Source organism: Dendrobium catenatum, unplaced genomic scaffold (assembly GCF_001605985.2).
Source record: "Dendrobium catenatum unplaced genomic scaffold, ASM160598v2 fragScaff_scaffold_542, whole genome shotgun sequence".
NCBI lineage: Eukaryota > Viridiplantae > Streptophyta > Magnoliopsida > Asparagales > Orchidaceae > Dendrobium > Dendrobium catenatum.
In genome coordinates, this window is record NW_021319004.1 from 3,156,117 (window position 1) to 3,175,164 (window position 19,048).

The window sequence follows — 19,048 nt, forward strand, 5'->3', positions numbered from 1 at the left end:
TTGTAACTCTTAGGCAAGGATGTAGCCACATGACTTCATTGAGGGCCTATAAACCCAAAAACGACTACAACCTGATGATGAAATGAACAAATATGGAATTGATCATTTGATGAGTATTCAAATCTTATTGGTTTCAATAATGGCAAAACCATAATAAATTGATTCAGAAGGGTTTGTTTGCATGAACATTATTTCATCAAAAATATTTAAAAATTATATTATTTTTCATTTAATTTCTCATTTTTTAATTATTTTATTATAATAATTATTTAAATCATAATCATAATCATTTTTTTCTTTCATAATACATGAGATGGGTTCGAACTTATAGAATAAAGCTCGAGCTTGAACTCAATTAATTAATCAAGCTAGAGTCAAGGCTGACTTGAGCTCGACTCGATTAGTTTACACCCCTACAGTCCTGCAGTCCCTAATTATATTTCATTGATCAAATTCTATCTACCATAATGAACAAGGCACCCAGTATTGAAGAGTTGGGTTTAAGTTTACAGTTTCCTTCCACAGCTTAGAAGTAGGATTACATTACAAGATGCAGGTAAAAAAAGACAAATTTTTAGTGTACATGATCAATGATCTGATCATTTCTGAATACAACACTGGATCTCTCGACTTTTTATTCATCTGAAAAATCCTTAAAATGTTCAATGTAAAACCAGCTTCCAGAAATGAAAATGGCAGTAGAAGACCACCCTGCTGTAGATAAATTCCAAAAAACATCTCCCAGCAAAAATGATGTGGAGATGGTAAGCAGATACACTGCTATTTAATTCCTTTGTGCTGATCAAGCTTCAAGGCTACCTTAGGGGGAAATATTCAGAAACCACTAAAAGTATCCAGTTTTGCAGATGGAAACTTTTTTGTTATTTGTGGAAGGCAATGGCTTCTTGCCTACGTGCTGCAACTGGCTGGATGGATTGGTGATTGAATTCTAATTATCATCTGAAAATAAACAAGAGGGGAGGATTATGACATGGAATGTTGTTTCACAAAAATGTAATAGAATCTGAGAGCAAGGGAGAGGAGTGTATAGATGATGAGGCTTTTGTTCAAAAGAGGGGGATAATAATCAGTTGTAATAACCACATCATGATCTTATTCTTTTTATGTTACAGACATTCGTTGTCCACTACTAATGTGTATTCTGGAATGCAGAGCCGTTAGATACGATTAATTATTTTGTGCGGATGTTGAAAGTTGTTTAGAGACCAACTAGAATGTGTCACATCACCCCTATGCTCGGTACTACTGACGTGGCATATTTTGGTTGGTCTTCGGACAACGTTCTACATCTAGTCTCCACACAAAATAATCTCTCGCTAAATACAGGCCTCAGAATGAAGTTGTTGTACAGAGGAAACCTCCGTTTTCATTTTTATTTTCTCCTTTTTTTTTCCCTCAGAGGACCTTACCCACTTACCTCATGTTTTCTCATAGGCGCTTTAGGTTTGAACGAATTTGAAGGAAATGATAACGAAAATGATAGAAGACCAATATATTAATTATTATATTTTATTCTTCTGATCAGAAATTGAATTTTTGTTTCCATGAGGGCATGCGCGTCACAAAAATGGCTAGAGAAATTTATCTTTCACATTTTTCGTTTGGGCTGGATAGGTGACCATTAATGAAAAGATGCATTTGTTAATACTTCCAGTTAAATCCAATTTTCTAGTAACTACATTCAATCAAACAACTAATATACAATTATCATGTAAAATCCAATTATATTCCCACCAATTTCTTAAAACCAAATAGACCCAACAAGAAAAGTTAAAAAAAGTGGGTTAATTATAAGTAGATATGATTCACTCATTACCCATATTGTTTTTGGAACTGTGGAGAAGATTTGTACAGTGGCGAAGAATTGGTTCAGTTTTAATACAAAGGGAAGATACAAACTAACCTTCAAATTCAACCTGCTGTATTCTTTAATATTCCTAAAAAAATAAGTTAAAAAGACATCTCGAGTTTTTCAGGACTTACTGACAGTAGGATCGATATGCTCAAAGAAACTTGCAGCAACAATAAGATAGCATAGGATAAGCATCATCCCCTTGAAATAGTTGGCGGTACCTTCCTGGAAGAAAAGCTCGCAGGTAAGCATAAAACTCTACTTGTTCAATAGAGATTATTCAAATCTGACCTTGTCTCCAAACAAAGAAAACATATAAGTTACATGTACATGACCATTCAATCTCATATTATATTAGGTGAGCCTGAAGTTTTTTCTTCAGGCCCACAACAAAAATGTCATCTAAGATTGAAATCTTCAGTCAGCTAGGCAGGGAGTATCACAGACAAAAAACCAAAACATGCAGGTCACAAAAACAAACTCAATTTAGGAATCCTCTCAATTTATTGTAGCGGTTTATTCTTTTATGTCCAGTGGTTTATAATAAATTGGGAGATAGAAAAAAAAAACCATTGAAGCATGTTAGCCGATTTGAAGAATAAATACTTAGAGAGTTTCAAGTGAAATTTCTGCAAGATGGTTATTTGGTACCATAGTGTAGCTAAGAAGTTTATGTTTGTAAACTAGTGAGATTTTTTGTTAAGATTTGCCGGAATGCAGCCAATTTGTAGCTTATTATAGTCTGCCACCACTAGGTGATCTGTGATTGAACGTTTTGGATCAGTGAATAAAACTTTAATCAGCACAATTATGACCTTTGAATAGCTCAGCAAATTGGTCCTTGTTTTGAAAACATAATGTGCATAAAATTTGTCTTCCACTTCAAAACTATTAGATGGTCATTAAAAAAGATAGCAGAAAGAAAATAACATGAAGCTCAATGAACTTTTTGACATCAGCACACTGATCTTCAAAATTGCAAATTCCATCTATACAAGGAGCAGCAGGACATGTTTTATCCAAAGACATCAAGATCAAGACTCAGAAAAGTAGGATTTAGAACCTAACTATTCTATACAGTATTTTTTTTTTTCAATCTACACTACGGAAATATCTTCTGTTTCAAATCTTGATATTTATGGGTAGAGTCCATGCAAAGACAATGTCAGCATGATAAAATATATAAAGAAAAGTTTGTGTGCAAGTGTGACGGCATTATAAATACAGCCTTGAATTTGATTTCGTAATAATGTTTGCAAACATAGAGTCACAATATTCAAACAAATTATGGCCAATTTCACGAAAGAATTTAATGAGAAACTTACCTTAAGAAGGAAAAATGATTATAAGTTCGATAAAATGCCAAACCGAAGAATAACCGTTATAATATATGATGAATACATACCTGCAGCATGAAAGCAACGACAAGTACTGTGATGAACAGACTAGCAGTCTCAAACAACTGAAAATTCAAGTCCATCTCCTTTCCCATGATCCAGCCAATTACCACGCAGAAAGGAATCTGACATTATCAGAATCAAATTACTCACAAGTATTGCTTCACTTGTTGGGAATTAATTGGAATAATATATCACAACGAAAACCTCCAAAAAGGTTTTTCATAATGCATGTCTTATGTTGAACAAGTTGCAACTTCATTTATTTGCTATGGACGTCATTGGAGTGAAAGGAATGTTTTCATAAATAAACAAAACTACAGTGGCAAGAGATGCCTTCCAATGGAACTGGAAGCAAAGCAAGCTGAGGCTCAAGTGCTTATATATGGAACTTGAGAAACTTTCTGGATCCAGTTTTACATGATCAGTGCGATATGTAACGAGCTGCCTTGTTTGATTTGAAGTTTGGATTTGGTATTTAAAAATTTGGAATCCCCCCGCCCCCTCCTTTATTTCAACTAAGTAGATGCAGCCAAAACGAACATTCTACTTCACATCATGGATGAAGCAAAATGAACAAAAATCCCTCACGTCAAACAAAAAATCTCTCCGAAAATCATTTTTTTGCTCCGTAATTTGTTGCTACTCAACAATCACTGCCACTTTCAGGTTGGAGTCATAGTAGACATCGCTCATGGCTCATGACTCTGCATACCCTTTTCCATCTGCGGCTTAAGGCCTCTTGGGTTGCCCGCAAGTAAAAGGAGTTTCCACATCTAGAAGTGAAAATTGAGGACACTTGTAAAAAGATTATTTGGTTATCTATCAGAGAAGTGGGAAATGAAACACCCTACTTTCTATTATTTACTTGTGGAGAAAGTGAAAGTGTCTCACATATATACATAAATACAACTTAAATCCAATTATAAAAATAAAAGCAAATTATAAAATGCCAAAAGGATTTTATACTCCTTTTTAACCCATCCTAAAGTCCACAATATGGAATTTAATTAGGCTAGGGGTGCAACTGTGCAAGTGAGCTGACTTGGCTCGGGACCTAGGTTGAATTTAACTAGTTAACGAGCTCATAACTCGAGCTTATTGTCAAGCTTATACTCAAACTCATACATTAAACGAGCTCAACTTGGCTAGCTCGTAAGCTTGTCAAGCCGTTCAATTAATTTAGAATATTTTGAAATTTAATTATCGAATATTTTTTAACCTTTTTAAATTATTTCTATATACTCCTATTATTTTATTTGTATATTAAAAATAAAAAATTATAAATAAAATTTAAAAAATCAAGTCAAGCTCAAGCTTTCCAAACAAGCTCAAGCATAAATTTTTTTTAATGAACCAAGTTCGAGCTCAGTTCTATTAAGCAAATATTCGACTCAACTTATTTAAACCCCTAAATTAGGCATCAAGGTATGATTTGAACCCAAAATCTCAGCAATAATTTGCAAGACCTTACAAACTAGATTAGACGGGACCACCAAAGGTATTTTATACATAACAATATACACTATAATAATATATTTAATTTTGTTTCATATAAAATAATTTTTATTCATTACTATGAATACCATGCACATACAAATTTAAAATAAATTATTATCTACAACATTATAAATATATACATAGTATACACAATAATAAATTATGCATTCTTTATTCGGGAATACCACACAACTCTTGTGTATTTATATATCTAATGTCTAAATTATGATATAAACTTATGTAACACCAAATTTTTAAATCACATAAAAAATATTCCTAATATTGATATTTCTAAAGTAAAATGTACATTTTCATGTATAGGTTTTGATGTGATCGAAAAACTAAAGTGTTATACTAGTAAATATCAAAATTTAGATGCTACATATGTAAATTCGTAAGAACAGTGTGGTATTTAAATCCCACAATATATTAATACTATTTAGTATTTATATATAGTTTTTATGTATTCCATAATATTTTGTAATAAATTATATTTATTTCAATATGTATGAAAGTATGTATGAGTGCATGTGCGAGTGGCATTATAATTTTGCAAACAAATAAAAATATCACATTTAATGACTTCGAAAAGTATGAATTTGGTTAAAATAAGCTCATAGTCAAATGGCTAGAAATTATATTTATCAACTCCTCAAAAAACAAGTCACTTCCCACTTCTACCACAAGCCAAACAATCGAAGTGGCTCAATTCCCTCACTTCGCACTTCCTACATCCAACCAAACAAATCTTAAATGCACTATATTCTCCTATAAAAACAGCATACAAGTAATTTAACAAACTAGATCAATATATCCAGAAATGAAGTCATGCTCATGCTTCAGCTGCTCTGATAGGAAATACTTAGATCCAAGTATTCCTATCGATTCGGGTGTGGAAAACAGCAAGAGATCTGCTGTTTTCAGCAGGAAAACAGCCCAAACAGCAGGAAATCAGTAGAAAACAGAGAAATCTGTAGGAAAATCTGAGAGAAAACCAAGCAATAGACTTGTAATCCACTAGTAGATGAATAAAAATAAGGGAAGATACAATGTTCTTCAATTCGAGAGGAAGAACAACTCTCCTAATCTCCGGCAATGCCGAGAGCCCAAGCAAGAAACCCTAGATCTCCAAATAACATTCAAATTCTCGATGCTCCTAATTCCCCCCAAAACCTCCTAATTAACAATAATGGATTTCTCCAAAATACCTAAATAGCCCTTACATTCAAAATTTCCCCCCAAAAGATTGCATTAAACCCCCCATGGGGCCCACCTTGCTTCCGCCCCCCTTCCCTGTTTCGTCCGCCGCGAGTAGACCTGGACCGGTCCAGCCGGCCCTCCTGGGCCGGCACATGCATATCATGCTTCTCTACAAGGAAACAATTGTTTCTTTCTCAATCTCTCATTATTTGTTGTCCGATTCTATTCTTTCCGGTTCAATATTTTTTTTCTAAACTTGGTCCTTTCCCATCTATATTCTCCGACTTTGTATTTTTCATCCATCTTGTTTTTCTCATTTATATTTTCTCTTGCCCATTTTATTAATCAAACAGTTTACATTAAATTGCTTTTTAATGTATTCTTACAAAGAATTGATTCCTTTACATGATTACTTCCCACCACATTATGTCCAAAACCTTCTTATTTTAGAGAGTAAGCATTATACTCATAGTATTGACGCAATAAGCAGTTGCTTGCTATTGGGTTCAAAGTCAAATTTAAGAAGATAAATCACCTATATGAGAAGTAAACTAAATCATTAATCATCACCGAAGGCAATTTTACCATTTTATTTTGTTAATGTTGTTGATTTCAAATTTTAAATTACACTAAATATGAAAAATATTTGTATTGTATTTACTTTGCATCCAACCAAATAATAAAACAGTCAACTGTATTTACTTGACGTACAACCAAACAACTCTAATACATAGCATTTCTAAAGTACACGACTCTAAATGCATGCAAGCATACAACCCCAAAAATTTCAGCAAATGTTTAGTTCATAATATGGGATAGAGCAAGAAATTCCTCATCATAACAACTAATTAACTGACCAGTTCAAGCAAATGCAATAGAATAGTCACCAATTTATGTCAGAACGATGCAACAACCAACAAATTTGTGAAGAAAGAAAAAAGCAAGTAGGAACTCGAACAAAACAAACTTTCTTCCATTGCATAAAAAACAAAGGGAGGGTACAGATCCATTAAGAAAAGTTAAAATTTGCAATGATGTTTAGAGAATTACCAGGAACATTGATATCTGAGTAGACGATCCTATTGCAACCCCCAAAGTGATATCCTAGAAAGAAGAAAAAAATGATGCCAAGTGAAATAGAAAAATTATATTTCTTAGTATATGCACACCCTCAAAACACTCACTAGCTTGTCCTTCATGGCAAACATTATGGCACTTGCATGCTCAGCAGCATTTCCTACAATAGGAAGCAAAATAACACTGATAAATGCCACTGGCATGCTCATTGCTTCAGATGCGCCCTGTAAAATATTAACAACAATTGAATAACACAGAACTTGACATAAATAAAAAAGGAAGAAAGTAGAGAAAGGTATCTAATAGAAAGGAGAAGTATAGCTGCCGAAAAAGATTATAACAACAATTTTAACATGAATAAAAGAGGGGAGAAAAGTAGAGAAATGGGAAAAAGGAGAAATATAGCTGCTAACTCTCCTTCATGTACTTTATTATCATTTCTACGATTGACATACACTGTTAGGACCAAATAGAAGGGATGTAAGGATTTAATTGCCCAAAATATGCCAATATGTTTTCTTGTATTTATCACGTTTGCCTTCGTATGGATGGTTCCTTTAATTATCTTGCGACTATGGTTAGGCTTTTAAGTTAAAAGTTAAGTCAGTTGTATGTAATGAACGTTCGTACATGTTATGACGGAATTATTCCTTTGTGGAATTCCATACAACAATTACAATTCCTATAAAATGATTCATAAACAAGGGATAACTACTGAGGAGTGACCAACGGTAAATATTGCATCACATAAAAGTTGAAATAGCAATTTTAGAAGAGCTAGAATGCAATACGAATATATCTTTAAAAGCAAGTACATTAAGCCTTTAGGAACTGATTAAGGGCGTCAACCACAATACACTTTAGCAACTTTACATCAAACACAATAAAACTGAAAATTTTCCAGCTCATAATGGGAAAAGGAACAAAGGCAAAACTATGAGCAGCATCCCCACAATATCAGTTTCAATACAACTTTCAAACTGAAGGATTTAACATAGTGTCTGGCCACGTCATTGGAATATAGTTATTGTGGTGGTTAGAAGTGACTGCAAAACTGATAGGAAATACTTGAGTTCGAAAGTAATCCTAAGAGAAATACTTGAGTTCACAAGCAAACCTATCACTAATTGGTGAAAACAGCGAGAATAATGCAAAGTCTGGGTGAAATCAGCCCCAAAAATGATGGATTGCAATAAGAGAATCAAAGCCAACAAACACGAAAACAAGATACAAGTGGGCCAATTTTTAAGGAGGAGCTCATTATTTTTTAAAATTAACTAAAGGAGCATATTTAAAAAATAATTTAAAATAGAGCAAAATCGCTAAATATTTTAGCGCGTTTCAAATACGCCAAATTATTTGGCTTAATCTGAATGCCCTTTATACTTTAGCGTATTCTGCTTAAATGGAGAGAAAGAGAAATAAGAGAGAGATAGGGAGGGAGAGAAAGAGAAAAAGGGGAGAGAGAGTACCAATAAGAGAGAGATGAGGAGATACTATTTATTTATTTCTTTATATAATATTATATGAATATTTTTTATATAAGATTTTTAAATATTAGTAATTTAATTTATTAAATAATTGATTAAAAAAATTTTAATTAAAATAATATAAATAAATTTATTTCAATTTAAAATTTAGTCCATTTAATATATATGCAATATTAGATAAAAATAATATTTTATAAAAAAATAATTTAATTTTTATGTTAGACTCTTTTAATATAATAAATTTGTTCACGAACAAGAGGTATTTGTTCATATTTGCTGGATTATTTATTTTAAGTGTTCATGAATAAACTCTAATCCACTTAACAATTTAATAAGACCTTTATGAATTAGTTTCTGGAGTAGTGATGGCATATTCACAAAACTAAATAATTTCTGAAGACCAATTTTTGTAGAAACATATTTTGGAGAAGTAGTACTATTGAAATTTTAACAATCTCATTTGCTAAAATAATATTAGTAGCAATACTTCTAACTTTAATGAATATAGCTTGTACTAGTTGAATAAGATGAGGGATAATAAGTCTTTAGCCTATTATTCAACAATCAAGAAATATCCTTTATAAAACATGTTTTACAAGAGAATATGCTTATAATTAGGAGAGAATTAGTGTTAAAGTGTTAAGAAATAAGAGTTATAGTCATAAGCTTTATAATTTGTAGAAGCTTATATGTGTGAAAAAATAATCATAGCTTTGATAAAATGAATTTTCATAATATTCGAAGTAGTCTTAAAAATTAGATGTAAAATTATCAAGTTCAAGCATTTTATCTGCTCCATTATTAAACACTAAAGGCTTCATTTGTGACAGTTTTCTTAATGTTTTCTAAAATAGCTTTTTAGTTAAAAAAATTTTTGAAGTATAATTTTGTGTATTAAAAAGCTGTTTTAGAAAACAATGAAAGTTGTTCGAAATGAAGTCTAAAACTTTAATATTTTGATATGAGAAGCAAGCAATAAGGAGTTATTGATCTTGAGAAGGAAGAGTGGAGTCAAGTGGAAAATGATTACCAGGAAAAGAGTGATTGAAAACAATGAGGTCTCCCCAATTTGAACTAAATTGGAATAGTGGGACCCACTATTGTGGGCGGCAAGCATAGAGGAGGCAAGCCGGTTGGGCCAGTTCAGGAGGAACCGCCCTATCAAAAATATATATGTGTAAGTTTAACCTAGTATTCAATGTTTGGCTAGAAGTCATGCAATATAACTTGTGAAAGCAAGGGTGGAAAGCTCAAGCTGCACTCCACAATAGTAATTGGAGAATAACGATTCATAAAGCCAGCATCAAATAAAAGGATTAGGCAAATGATGATTATGAACCAAGGTTTGTATGATCTAATATCTAGAACCAGTTAGCTGACAACATGAAAATAGGCTAAATTTTCTAAAAATGAATCTAGTTCATTAACTTTAGCATTAGAGTGAATGAAATCAAAAATTATCTTCTGGCCTTCCTATCTCAGTCCCTCTTTATTCCTTCTGTACACCGTCACTCACTCCGGACTCTTCAGAAGTTAAGATGTCTTTTGGAGTATATTCTACAGAAGGCGCTTTTAACAAGCTGAATCCCTTTGCTACATTAATTTCTAACACAAAATAAATAGAATCTAGAAACTCAGATGAAACAGCTAATCAAGAAAACGGAAAAAACATAATTGAAAAGGTCAATCAAGTAAGGAATCATTATTTGTAGTGAATTCAACCTCCTGGTTTCAGCTAAAGAAGACTTTCTCTATTTATTTTGAAGCATATATTACCATCAGCTATCAAGAACTATTCCAGCCAACCCCAAATATTTGGATAAGGCTAATGATAATCATGAGTTATCAAAAACTATTTCAGAAAGGATCAAGAGATTTATGTTAAATCCTAGAAGACCTTTGCCATACAAATCACAACGTTAAGACTGCATTTCAATTCTATTATTGATGTCCAGGCCAATAGCAAGAAAATTTCAAGCGGGCATTAGACCACTCGTCTATGGCTTCTATCGCTAAGAAATTCATCAATCTCATGAACAGTTTATCTTTCAGCATATTTTTCTATTTTTTGTTGCATTCTTGATTAACTTTCAAGATCGAAGGAAAATCAAAATGAAAAGTTTGATTAACGAAGAAAAAATAACAGGAATCAAAACAGTTGCTACCTCTATGGCATCAACAAGGTATCCAGAAAGAATAGAAACCCAAGCAGTCAAAACAGCAAGCCATGCTATCGATTCCCACAAAGTTATCTCAGGTGCGTCTTCTTCATCAGAATCAACATCATCATTCTGATTCTCTTCCTACGATGACAGAAATTGCCCAGAAGTATAATTAAAATCATAGGAATAAGAATTAAATGCTGAGGGTTGAATATGCTAGTGGCAAACAAGAATAACAGAAGATGGGAAAAGCCAACTATTTATGGTTCCTGCCAACAGTATTTCTTTCCTAATATAACTAGGTTTCTGCAGATAAAAATTTAAGGAATGTTGATGAAAAAGAATGCCATCATCTGCCACAAACATTTCGAAACAAATTCCAGTTATGTTCATACATATTTCTTTTACTATAATATTACTACGAGGTGAAGTACGTAACTACGTATTAGTTGTAGCTAACAAAATTCTTTTGAGCAAATTCTAATTTTTTTTTTTCTGTTATCCCCTTGCCCACCACCCTATACAATAAAACTTTGGCCACCGCCTTGACATCTCTACCACTAGTCTTCTTAACCAAATAATTTCCTGTTAATTTCTGAACAAATTCACAAATTTTATGCAAGCTTATTTTGCACTTTCAAACCTTACTGCACATAAATTCTAGGATTCTCATTTTGATAAATATACTTTGTTGAAATGTGCCAAGCAGTCCAATTTAATTACTTCACATACAGCATAAAGCTAGGAAGAATGTCTCCCAGAAGTGAAACAGAAAAGGCCAAATATAAACAGTTAATAGAGAATACAGGTAATTCCGTCTCCATTGAGAATTCAAGAATGGGATGACTTGGCATGGTTTAATTGTAAAAGCTACCATGAAACATCAAATAAATTCCACTTTGTCAATTACTGATATTATAGAACATCAAAGAAATGTAGAATAACAAATGGTGCAAAAAAAAAAAACGAATCATTCATGTTTAAAAGTTAAAAAAAAGCAAACTAACACTCAACACAAGTCATGTGGGTAAATCCTTCAGAAATCATAATATTGCCAATGTAAAAAAACTTCAGCCTAGGATGTGATGTAGCACAGTCATAGGTCTAGGATTTCTAATGCATCCTAGAATGTGATGTAGCACAGTCATAGGTCTAGGATGTCTAATGCATCCTAGAATGATAAACAAGATGAAAATATAACAATAGGTATATAATATGCAGGCTACAAACTCATAATTTTAGCCAAAATTGTTGCTTTTAATATAAGGACAACAAATATGCTTTGTTCAACCCAAAAGATGAGTTAATAGTCAACCAAAATCTAAAATTCCGCCAAAAATAGAGATGAACATAAAACCTTAACAATGAATCAAGCTCATGCTTCAAAAAGAAAACCTAGCATGTATCTCACTTCAGAAAATTCAAATCACACACACAAAAAGTAATTAAATAATTTAAAACAAGAAAACAATAATAAAAATCACCCCAAAGGGAAGAACTGGGCCATATGGGAATCCGTGGTTGAATCTAAGCCATTTCTTGACACTTGATCTCACGGCCATGATGGGAATCCGTGGGAGGCTCACCTAGATCATACTGATCTCCTTCCATATTTGAGTGGTTGATTTAGGAAGGATTATATTAGGACAATTATGCATGATTCTGTAATTATTTGTTTATTTATTAAGATATCATGTATAGATCTATAAATAGGGATAATTTTATAGAATAAAATGAAGCCTTTTTTTCCTCTCCAATTCTCTGAAATTTAACATGGTATTAGAGAAAGGCGTTCTGATCTTCTTCAAATATGACAGCGTGAGAGAGGGAGAGCTGGTTCTTACATTTTGTTCCTGCTCGCTTGCATCCAAGGCAGCCAAGCAAGTGAGAGGGCTTCCCCTTTGCGGTCTTCTGTGTGCGCTCTCGTGCGTACCTACTTGTGGACCGAACCGAATGAAGAAGAGGATCAAGAGAAGGAGTGAGCAGGAGATGCGTGCTTCCGTGCCTAAGCGGGGACGACCAGCCCTCGTGCTTGTGTTGGAGCCAAACCAAGCAAGGATCGAGCGATTGAAGAGCTGTTGTACACGACATCAAATCCTCCAATCGAAGAGCCCCTCCTTGCCCCAAATCCCTACTGCTTCTGCATGTTTCGGATCTACCCTCAGATATGGCATATGTACAAGAAGGTCGAAGCCTCCTTTTGGACAACAGAAGAAGTCAACCTCTGCCAAGATCTTTGTGATACGCCCTAGGGTTCCCAAGTTTGGGTTTGCCCTAATGCTCCTTCAAAGATATGATTTCTCCACCAAATCAAAGAGAAATAAACACAAGAGAGATGGGATGAAGAGCAAGAACCTTTGCATTTAAAATCCAAGAGAAAACAAGATACAATTTGTCCACTTCGAGAAGGACAAGGTCTCCCACTACAAACCCTAGAAAACTTAGAGAAAGAAAATAAGGTGGCTAAGAGAAAACCCAATTTTTGCATAACCCTAGAAATCCCCCCTTAATCCCTACTTATAGCAAGCAAAAGACCAAACCAAACCCACTAGTGGGCTGCCCAAGGTGAACCGCCCAGCTCAAGGCTGACCCGAGCCAAACCGGTCCAGGATTGGACCGGTTCGGCTCAAGGCCGATTCCCCCGTTCCGCTCCGCATCCCCCCCCCGCGTCCCTTCGGCGGATCGGCCGGCGCGGCCCCCCTTTCCGTCCGCTTCCGCGCGCCCTGGGGTCGCCGGCCCTCCCTTTGCCGGTCGGCGGTGGCCCGCATCACTTTGCCACGGGAACCAATCCCTCAATTTAAACGAACACCACTTCATATCATGTTCTCGCCTTCTTTACTGCTACGGACATAATCGTCATTGAGAAACTTGCCGGTTGGATTTGGACTATAGTCGGTTCACTAGATTCAAAGCTCATCGATGAAACAGTCCTAATATGTTGAGTTGCCCGGACGATGCATGCGGAGGGGAAGTAGATGAATTTCTTTGTGATAAGGCAGTTCATTGCTATGGTCCAGTGCGTGCTTATGGTGATCAAAGACTTGGTGAGCACGCAAATGGTGAAGTATGCTACTTCCCAATGTAGGGAGTAAATTGTGGATATTGAAGGTAAGGCTATAGAGAGATTATAAACACTTTATCCTACCCTGAAGGATCTGACTTCAATTTTCATCAGAGAGGTGGTCAGATTGCATGGAATATCAGAGACAATAGTATCATATAGAGATAAAGTGTTCCTCAGCCACTTTTGGAGGGATTCGTTCAGATTACAAAGGACAGTTCTGAAGATGAGCACCACCTATCACCCGCATACGGATGATTAAACAAAATTGGTCAATAGGAGCTTGGAGACCTACTTGAGATGCTTTAAGTCAGAGACACCTAAACTATGGGCCAAGTGACTATCATGGGCCGAGTATTGGTATAACAGCTCTTATCATTTTGTTTCTCAAATGACCCCATTCAATGTGTTGTACGAAAGGGATCCTCCTCACTTGGTGCACTTTGGGAGTAGCACTACTCCAGTTTCTTCAGTGGATGAGTACTTGGAGGAGAGGGACAGGGTGTTAGAGGAGTTGAAGAGATATCTACTGAGAGCACAACAGATTATGAAGAAATAAGTCAATGGGCATAAAAAGGACATCTAGTTTGAAGTAGGGGAGAGGGTGTTCTTGAAGCTTCGACCATATAGACAAAAGACAGTCGTCAACAGGAGGAATGAGAAGCTTGCTCCAAGGTATTTTAGATCTTATGAAGTATTGGAGAAGATTGGAGTTGTAGCATGTCGGCTGAAAGCCTAAAACTACCACCAACGGCGACTATACATCCAGTTTTTCATTTATCCCAATTAAGAAAGGCAATTGGAGATTATGCAGCCAGCTCAGAGTTACCGGTGACACTCACGGTAGACTTAGAGGTGATTTTGGAACCCTTAGATCTGATGGGGGTTAGCCAAATGGGAGATGGAGCTAAAGAAGTGTTGATAAAGTGAAAAAGCCTTCCGGAATACGAGGCCACGTGGCAACCTTATGAGAAGGTGAAACATCAGTTTCTCAATTTCCACCTTGAGGACAAAGTGGTTCTTTGGGAATGGGGTATTAATACAGTTCTCCCTGAACCGACCAAACCGGCCCCACCTAGGACGGTTTAGTTTTATTGGAGGCGGGCTAAGCCGCCTCCTTAAATAGCAGCCCAAGCTTGTGCCCCCCCCCCCCCCCCAGGGCGGCAATTAGAGAGAGGGAAGGGGGCGACTAACACCTAAAGAAACTATTTTGAAATTCCCCCCCCTCCTAGGGCGGCAATTAGAGAGAGGGAAGGGGGCGACTAACACCTAAAGAAACTATTTTGAAATTGGTTTATTTTAGGAAGCTCTTTATTGGCTTTTTATTAGGAAAATATGTATTTAAAGAAGAAGAGAGGCTAGGGTTAGGGATTCATGCTTTGATTTGTTTCTCTTGAAGTTTCTTTGGCGTCTTGGGCTCTAGACTCATGTTCTAGAGATTGGGAGAGAACGATCCTCCTCTCGAATTGATGATCGATTGTATATTGCTTTGTGTTTGCTTTTGTTTTGAGTTTACTACTACAATCTTTCATTTTGAATTGATTTCATTGAGAATATCACATTATTTCCGCTGTTCTTATCAATTATTGTTAGGGTTGCTTGCGAACCCAAGTATTTCCTCTTGGATTACTTGCGAACTCAAGTATTTCCTCTTGGATTACTTGTGAACTCAAGTTTTTCCTATCAATTCATTACACACTTGAGAGTACAACTGGACATCAAACAAACAATAGGGAATGTTTCTGTCACTTACACAATAAAATGTAGTTTAATATAACATTTATTGCTTCAAATTAGCAAAAGTGCAGTACAAAATTAAACTACTTTTGATGAACAGAAGATTGAAAGAAATGTTATTGAATGAATGGTACTCCAAATACTAATTTCTTTGGGAACTGAGCTATACAGATGACTGACCTCATCAATTGGACTATAGAGGTTGTGCCGACCCTTGAGTTGAAAAAAAAGATAGCTAGCATATGCCACAAGCATGACACAACTGCTGAACCTTGATAGAGCCACTTCAGATTTCCCATATTGAACCTCTGAGTGTGTAAAATGAAGAACTGCTGGGAACATTAAACCCATCACAGCCATCAGCAATAGCCCTGAGTTTACCACAGCAGCAGCCTGTTGTGAATGAACTTCCCACCGTGAACAATAAAGTTACCGTTTATGGCCATGCATATAAGAAAATTACATAATATAGGACAAGTAGCATATTGTTGCAGATACCTTGTTGAAAACCTGATCTTTGTTGGAATGCACAATCCCACCACTTAAAAAAGCACAGCCTAGAACTAAGAGCATATTCGACAATATTGATCCCAGTAAAGATTGCTGTACAACACGAATCATCCCATTTTTTAAAGCATAAATAGATATGATCATTTCAGTAGCATTCCCAAAAGTAGCATTTAAAAGACCTCCAACTGCAATTGCCAACCATATGATTCGATAAAATGATATAACTACTGTAACACAAAAAGAAATATGTATCTAGCAAACAGTAGGGACAAAAGCTTACTAGTAGGCCCAGTATAGTATGCTAGTTGCCTGCATCATCCAAGATAAATGCCAATTAGCCAATTTAATTAGCACATGAACGTAATGCCGGTAGGCTTGAATTGTAATGGTGAGTCATACTTACTCGGTTGCATAACCTAAGCGCTCAGCTAAAGGTACTATACCTACAAGGCTGAAAAAGAAAACCCATCCCTGAAAAGTGAATGAATTATTGTTATCAATGTAGGCTCAAAATCTCAAACAGATAGAAAAAATAAAAGTTATAGTTTTGTAATTTTCAAGCTAATGGCAGCAATAAAAGTTATAGTTTTGTAATTTTCAAGCTAATGGCAGCTATATCGGCCTCAACTTCATGATACCCAAAAAAACATCCAAATGGACAAGAAAAATCACAAGTCTAGCCGAAATTCACAGAAAAAAAGGTGGTATATATACATACCACTTTATTTTATACTATTTACATATCTAACACCCAAAATATTAATATTACATGCCTACCACCCACAAAACAACTTTGGCTGCATGGAATGAAATATTAAAGTTTATAAGATGGTATGAATGAATTATATGAGTTGTATATTTGATATTAAAGCTGTATATGGATGGTAGGCATGTAATATTAATGTTTTAGATAAATTTCATATGAACGTACATGTTTTCCCAAAAAAATGTAAATAGCATGAAATAAAGTGGTAAATTTCCCAAAAAATGGAAAAAGCAGTTCAGAAAGTTGCAGTATGAACATACATGTTTTCCTGTAAGGTAATGAAGAACCACAGCTAAAGGTCCAAAAGGCACCAAAACGTTGATTCTCGCTTTGAATATGACAATATAGATACTCATCAAAACTCTACTATGAGTTCTCTTGGGGCCATATGACTGTGCAGAAGCAGCCAATGGCCCAATATGCTCAAATAAGTGCATCTTTTTCACACACACTGGTGAACCATCAAGGCCTTGCTCATTGAGCTCAATATCCATCTTCTCTACACTCTCCATCTGTATAGCATAACCGTTTAGTAAAAAGAAATTAGGATCAAATGGAAAAATCCACCAAACTCAACAATTAAATGACCAAACCTAATGAAAGCAAGATGGGAAGCGAACTTATAGACATTTTAACTGGATGCAGAAAACTATTTGGGCTGTTTGATATCCTATTTTAGGTAGGATTAAAGCAAAAGTTGACTTAAATCCTGCCAAACAGACTTTTAGATTTTAAATGCTACCGTTTCGGTAAATTATATTTCGGCATCATCATTACTTAATTCATGATTCGTTAATTCCCATTTTTCACAATAGTTAACATATTTGAGGATTTCTCCCCCTTCTAAATCTTAAATCCTAAAACCAATAGCTAAATAATTAATCAAAATTTTACAAGATTTAGAAGTTGTCATACCGAATAGTTTTCATCCTCTCAAGATATACAAAATCAGAATTTAAAAGATTTACTAAATCTTAGTCGATGCCAAACAGCTATTCAGTTGGGATCAACAAAGCAAAGTGGTCAATTTTAGACACAAATCTTGCAATCAAGAAACAAATTTTACGCTGGACCAGCCTCTGCATGTACAACCGTAAAAATATTTCGTCTAAAAATAGGAAATGAAAATTTACAAATGACATAAAAAAAAGTGCATAGCACCTCGCTTTCCACACTTTCTGCTCCTCCTCACACTAACAGCAACGACCTTACGTAATCAGATCCAGCAACGGAACCCAAATATCCCCGCAAAACCGAAATTGAGTAACCCTCAATTCGTAAAATCCTACTGCCAATTTAAGAAACAATAACCGTAACAGAAAGCAGATGAAGATCCACAAATGGAAAGCAAGGAATCGAAACGATTCAAACCGATTGCGGGTGTCGCGGGAACTAATTCGTATCAATTTACTTTGCTTTTACGGATCTCAGGAAAGGAGGGGAAGATGAAGGAAAACGGAGGCAGACTTGGACCTGAGCATCGCCATCGTGCGAATCGCCCGAGTCGGAATGCCTCGCCTCCAGCCCGTAATTTAAGAGTCAAGAAAGATTTTTTTCTTGCTTTTGGGTTTTCGCTGTAGGATTGATTGATACTTCGCCGGACGTATCGCTCGTCCGAGTGCGCGCCAAATGGTGAGCTTCAAGAAGAAATGGGGGAAGGTACAAGCCTACAAGAACAACGTAGTCGACGAAGTTTTAAGCCAAGCTAATTATATTTGTCTAATCTTATGGAGTAACTAAGGCCCGGATTGTTAAGATGGATTCGGGAAAAGTTTAATGATTAGAAGCCAAGCCTGAGTATTGCCTTGTTAGGCATTGTTAAGAGAAATAAACCAATCTAATGAGATCTCTTTAGAAAAAATTATTCTGTGCAAATGTCGAATTGCGTCTGGAGATCAATCAGAATGTACCACATCACTCATGTTCAGTACTGCGGCTCAGTAATGCTCGGTATCGCTAATGTGGCTGCACCTGAATCGCCTCAGAATGTAGAGCTATGTTCAAAGTCCACATAGAATAATCTCTCCTCCTTTAGGGGCTGTTTGATACGAAGTAAATAGTTGTGAAGTATTTTAAATACAAAAATATTGTTATTTAATTTGAAGTAAAATAACTATAAAAGTAAAATTTTGAGTTATTTGAAATTTAGCATCTAATTAATTTTGATGTTATTTAAAAATCATTAGATTTAATTATATTTTAAGTACATTGTATCTTATATGCCATTAACTCCTCTTTTACTGGCATCTACCATTGTCAAATGCTGCCTGTCATC

The 19,048-nt window shown here is 35.2% G+C and overlaps 1 protein-coding gene across 4 annotated transcripts; it reads right to left on the reverse strand.

Annotated features, from left to right (window-relative positions):
- Positions 1 to 447: 447 nt before the first annotated feature.
- Positions 448 to 18,473, reverse strand: LOC110108202 (vacuolar cation/proton exchanger 2). 4 transcript variants are annotated; one of them, XM_028694718.1, is made up of 13 exons: positions 18,247 to 18,473; positions 17,935 to 18,061; positions 17,034 to 17,285; positions 16,411 to 16,478; positions 16,288 to 16,316; positions 15,996 to 16,192; positions 15,678 to 15,890; positions 10,703 to 10,840; positions 7,155 to 7,271; positions 7,021 to 7,074; positions 3,279 to 3,395; positions 2,005 to 2,098; positions 448 to 960 (listed from the first exon to the last, which is right to left on the reverse strand). In XM_028694718.1, exons 3-13 carry the CDS (start codon positions 17,283 to 17,285, stop codon positions 950 to 952), a joined length of 1,290 nt encoding a protein of 429 aa, XP_028550551.1. In that variant the 5' UTR covers positions 17,935 to 18,061; positions 18,247 to 18,473; the 3' UTR covers positions 448 to 949. The 4 variants fall into 4 exon arrangements, with proteins under 4 accessions (XP_028550551.1, XP_020694411.1, XP_020694406.1 ...); XM_020838752.2 differs by having other exon boundaries at positions 17,935 to 18,058; positions 18,145 to 18,473; XM_020838747.2 differs by having other exon boundaries at positions 18,145 to 18,473.
- Between the last annotated feature and the right edge of the window lie 575 nt (positions 18,474 to 19,048).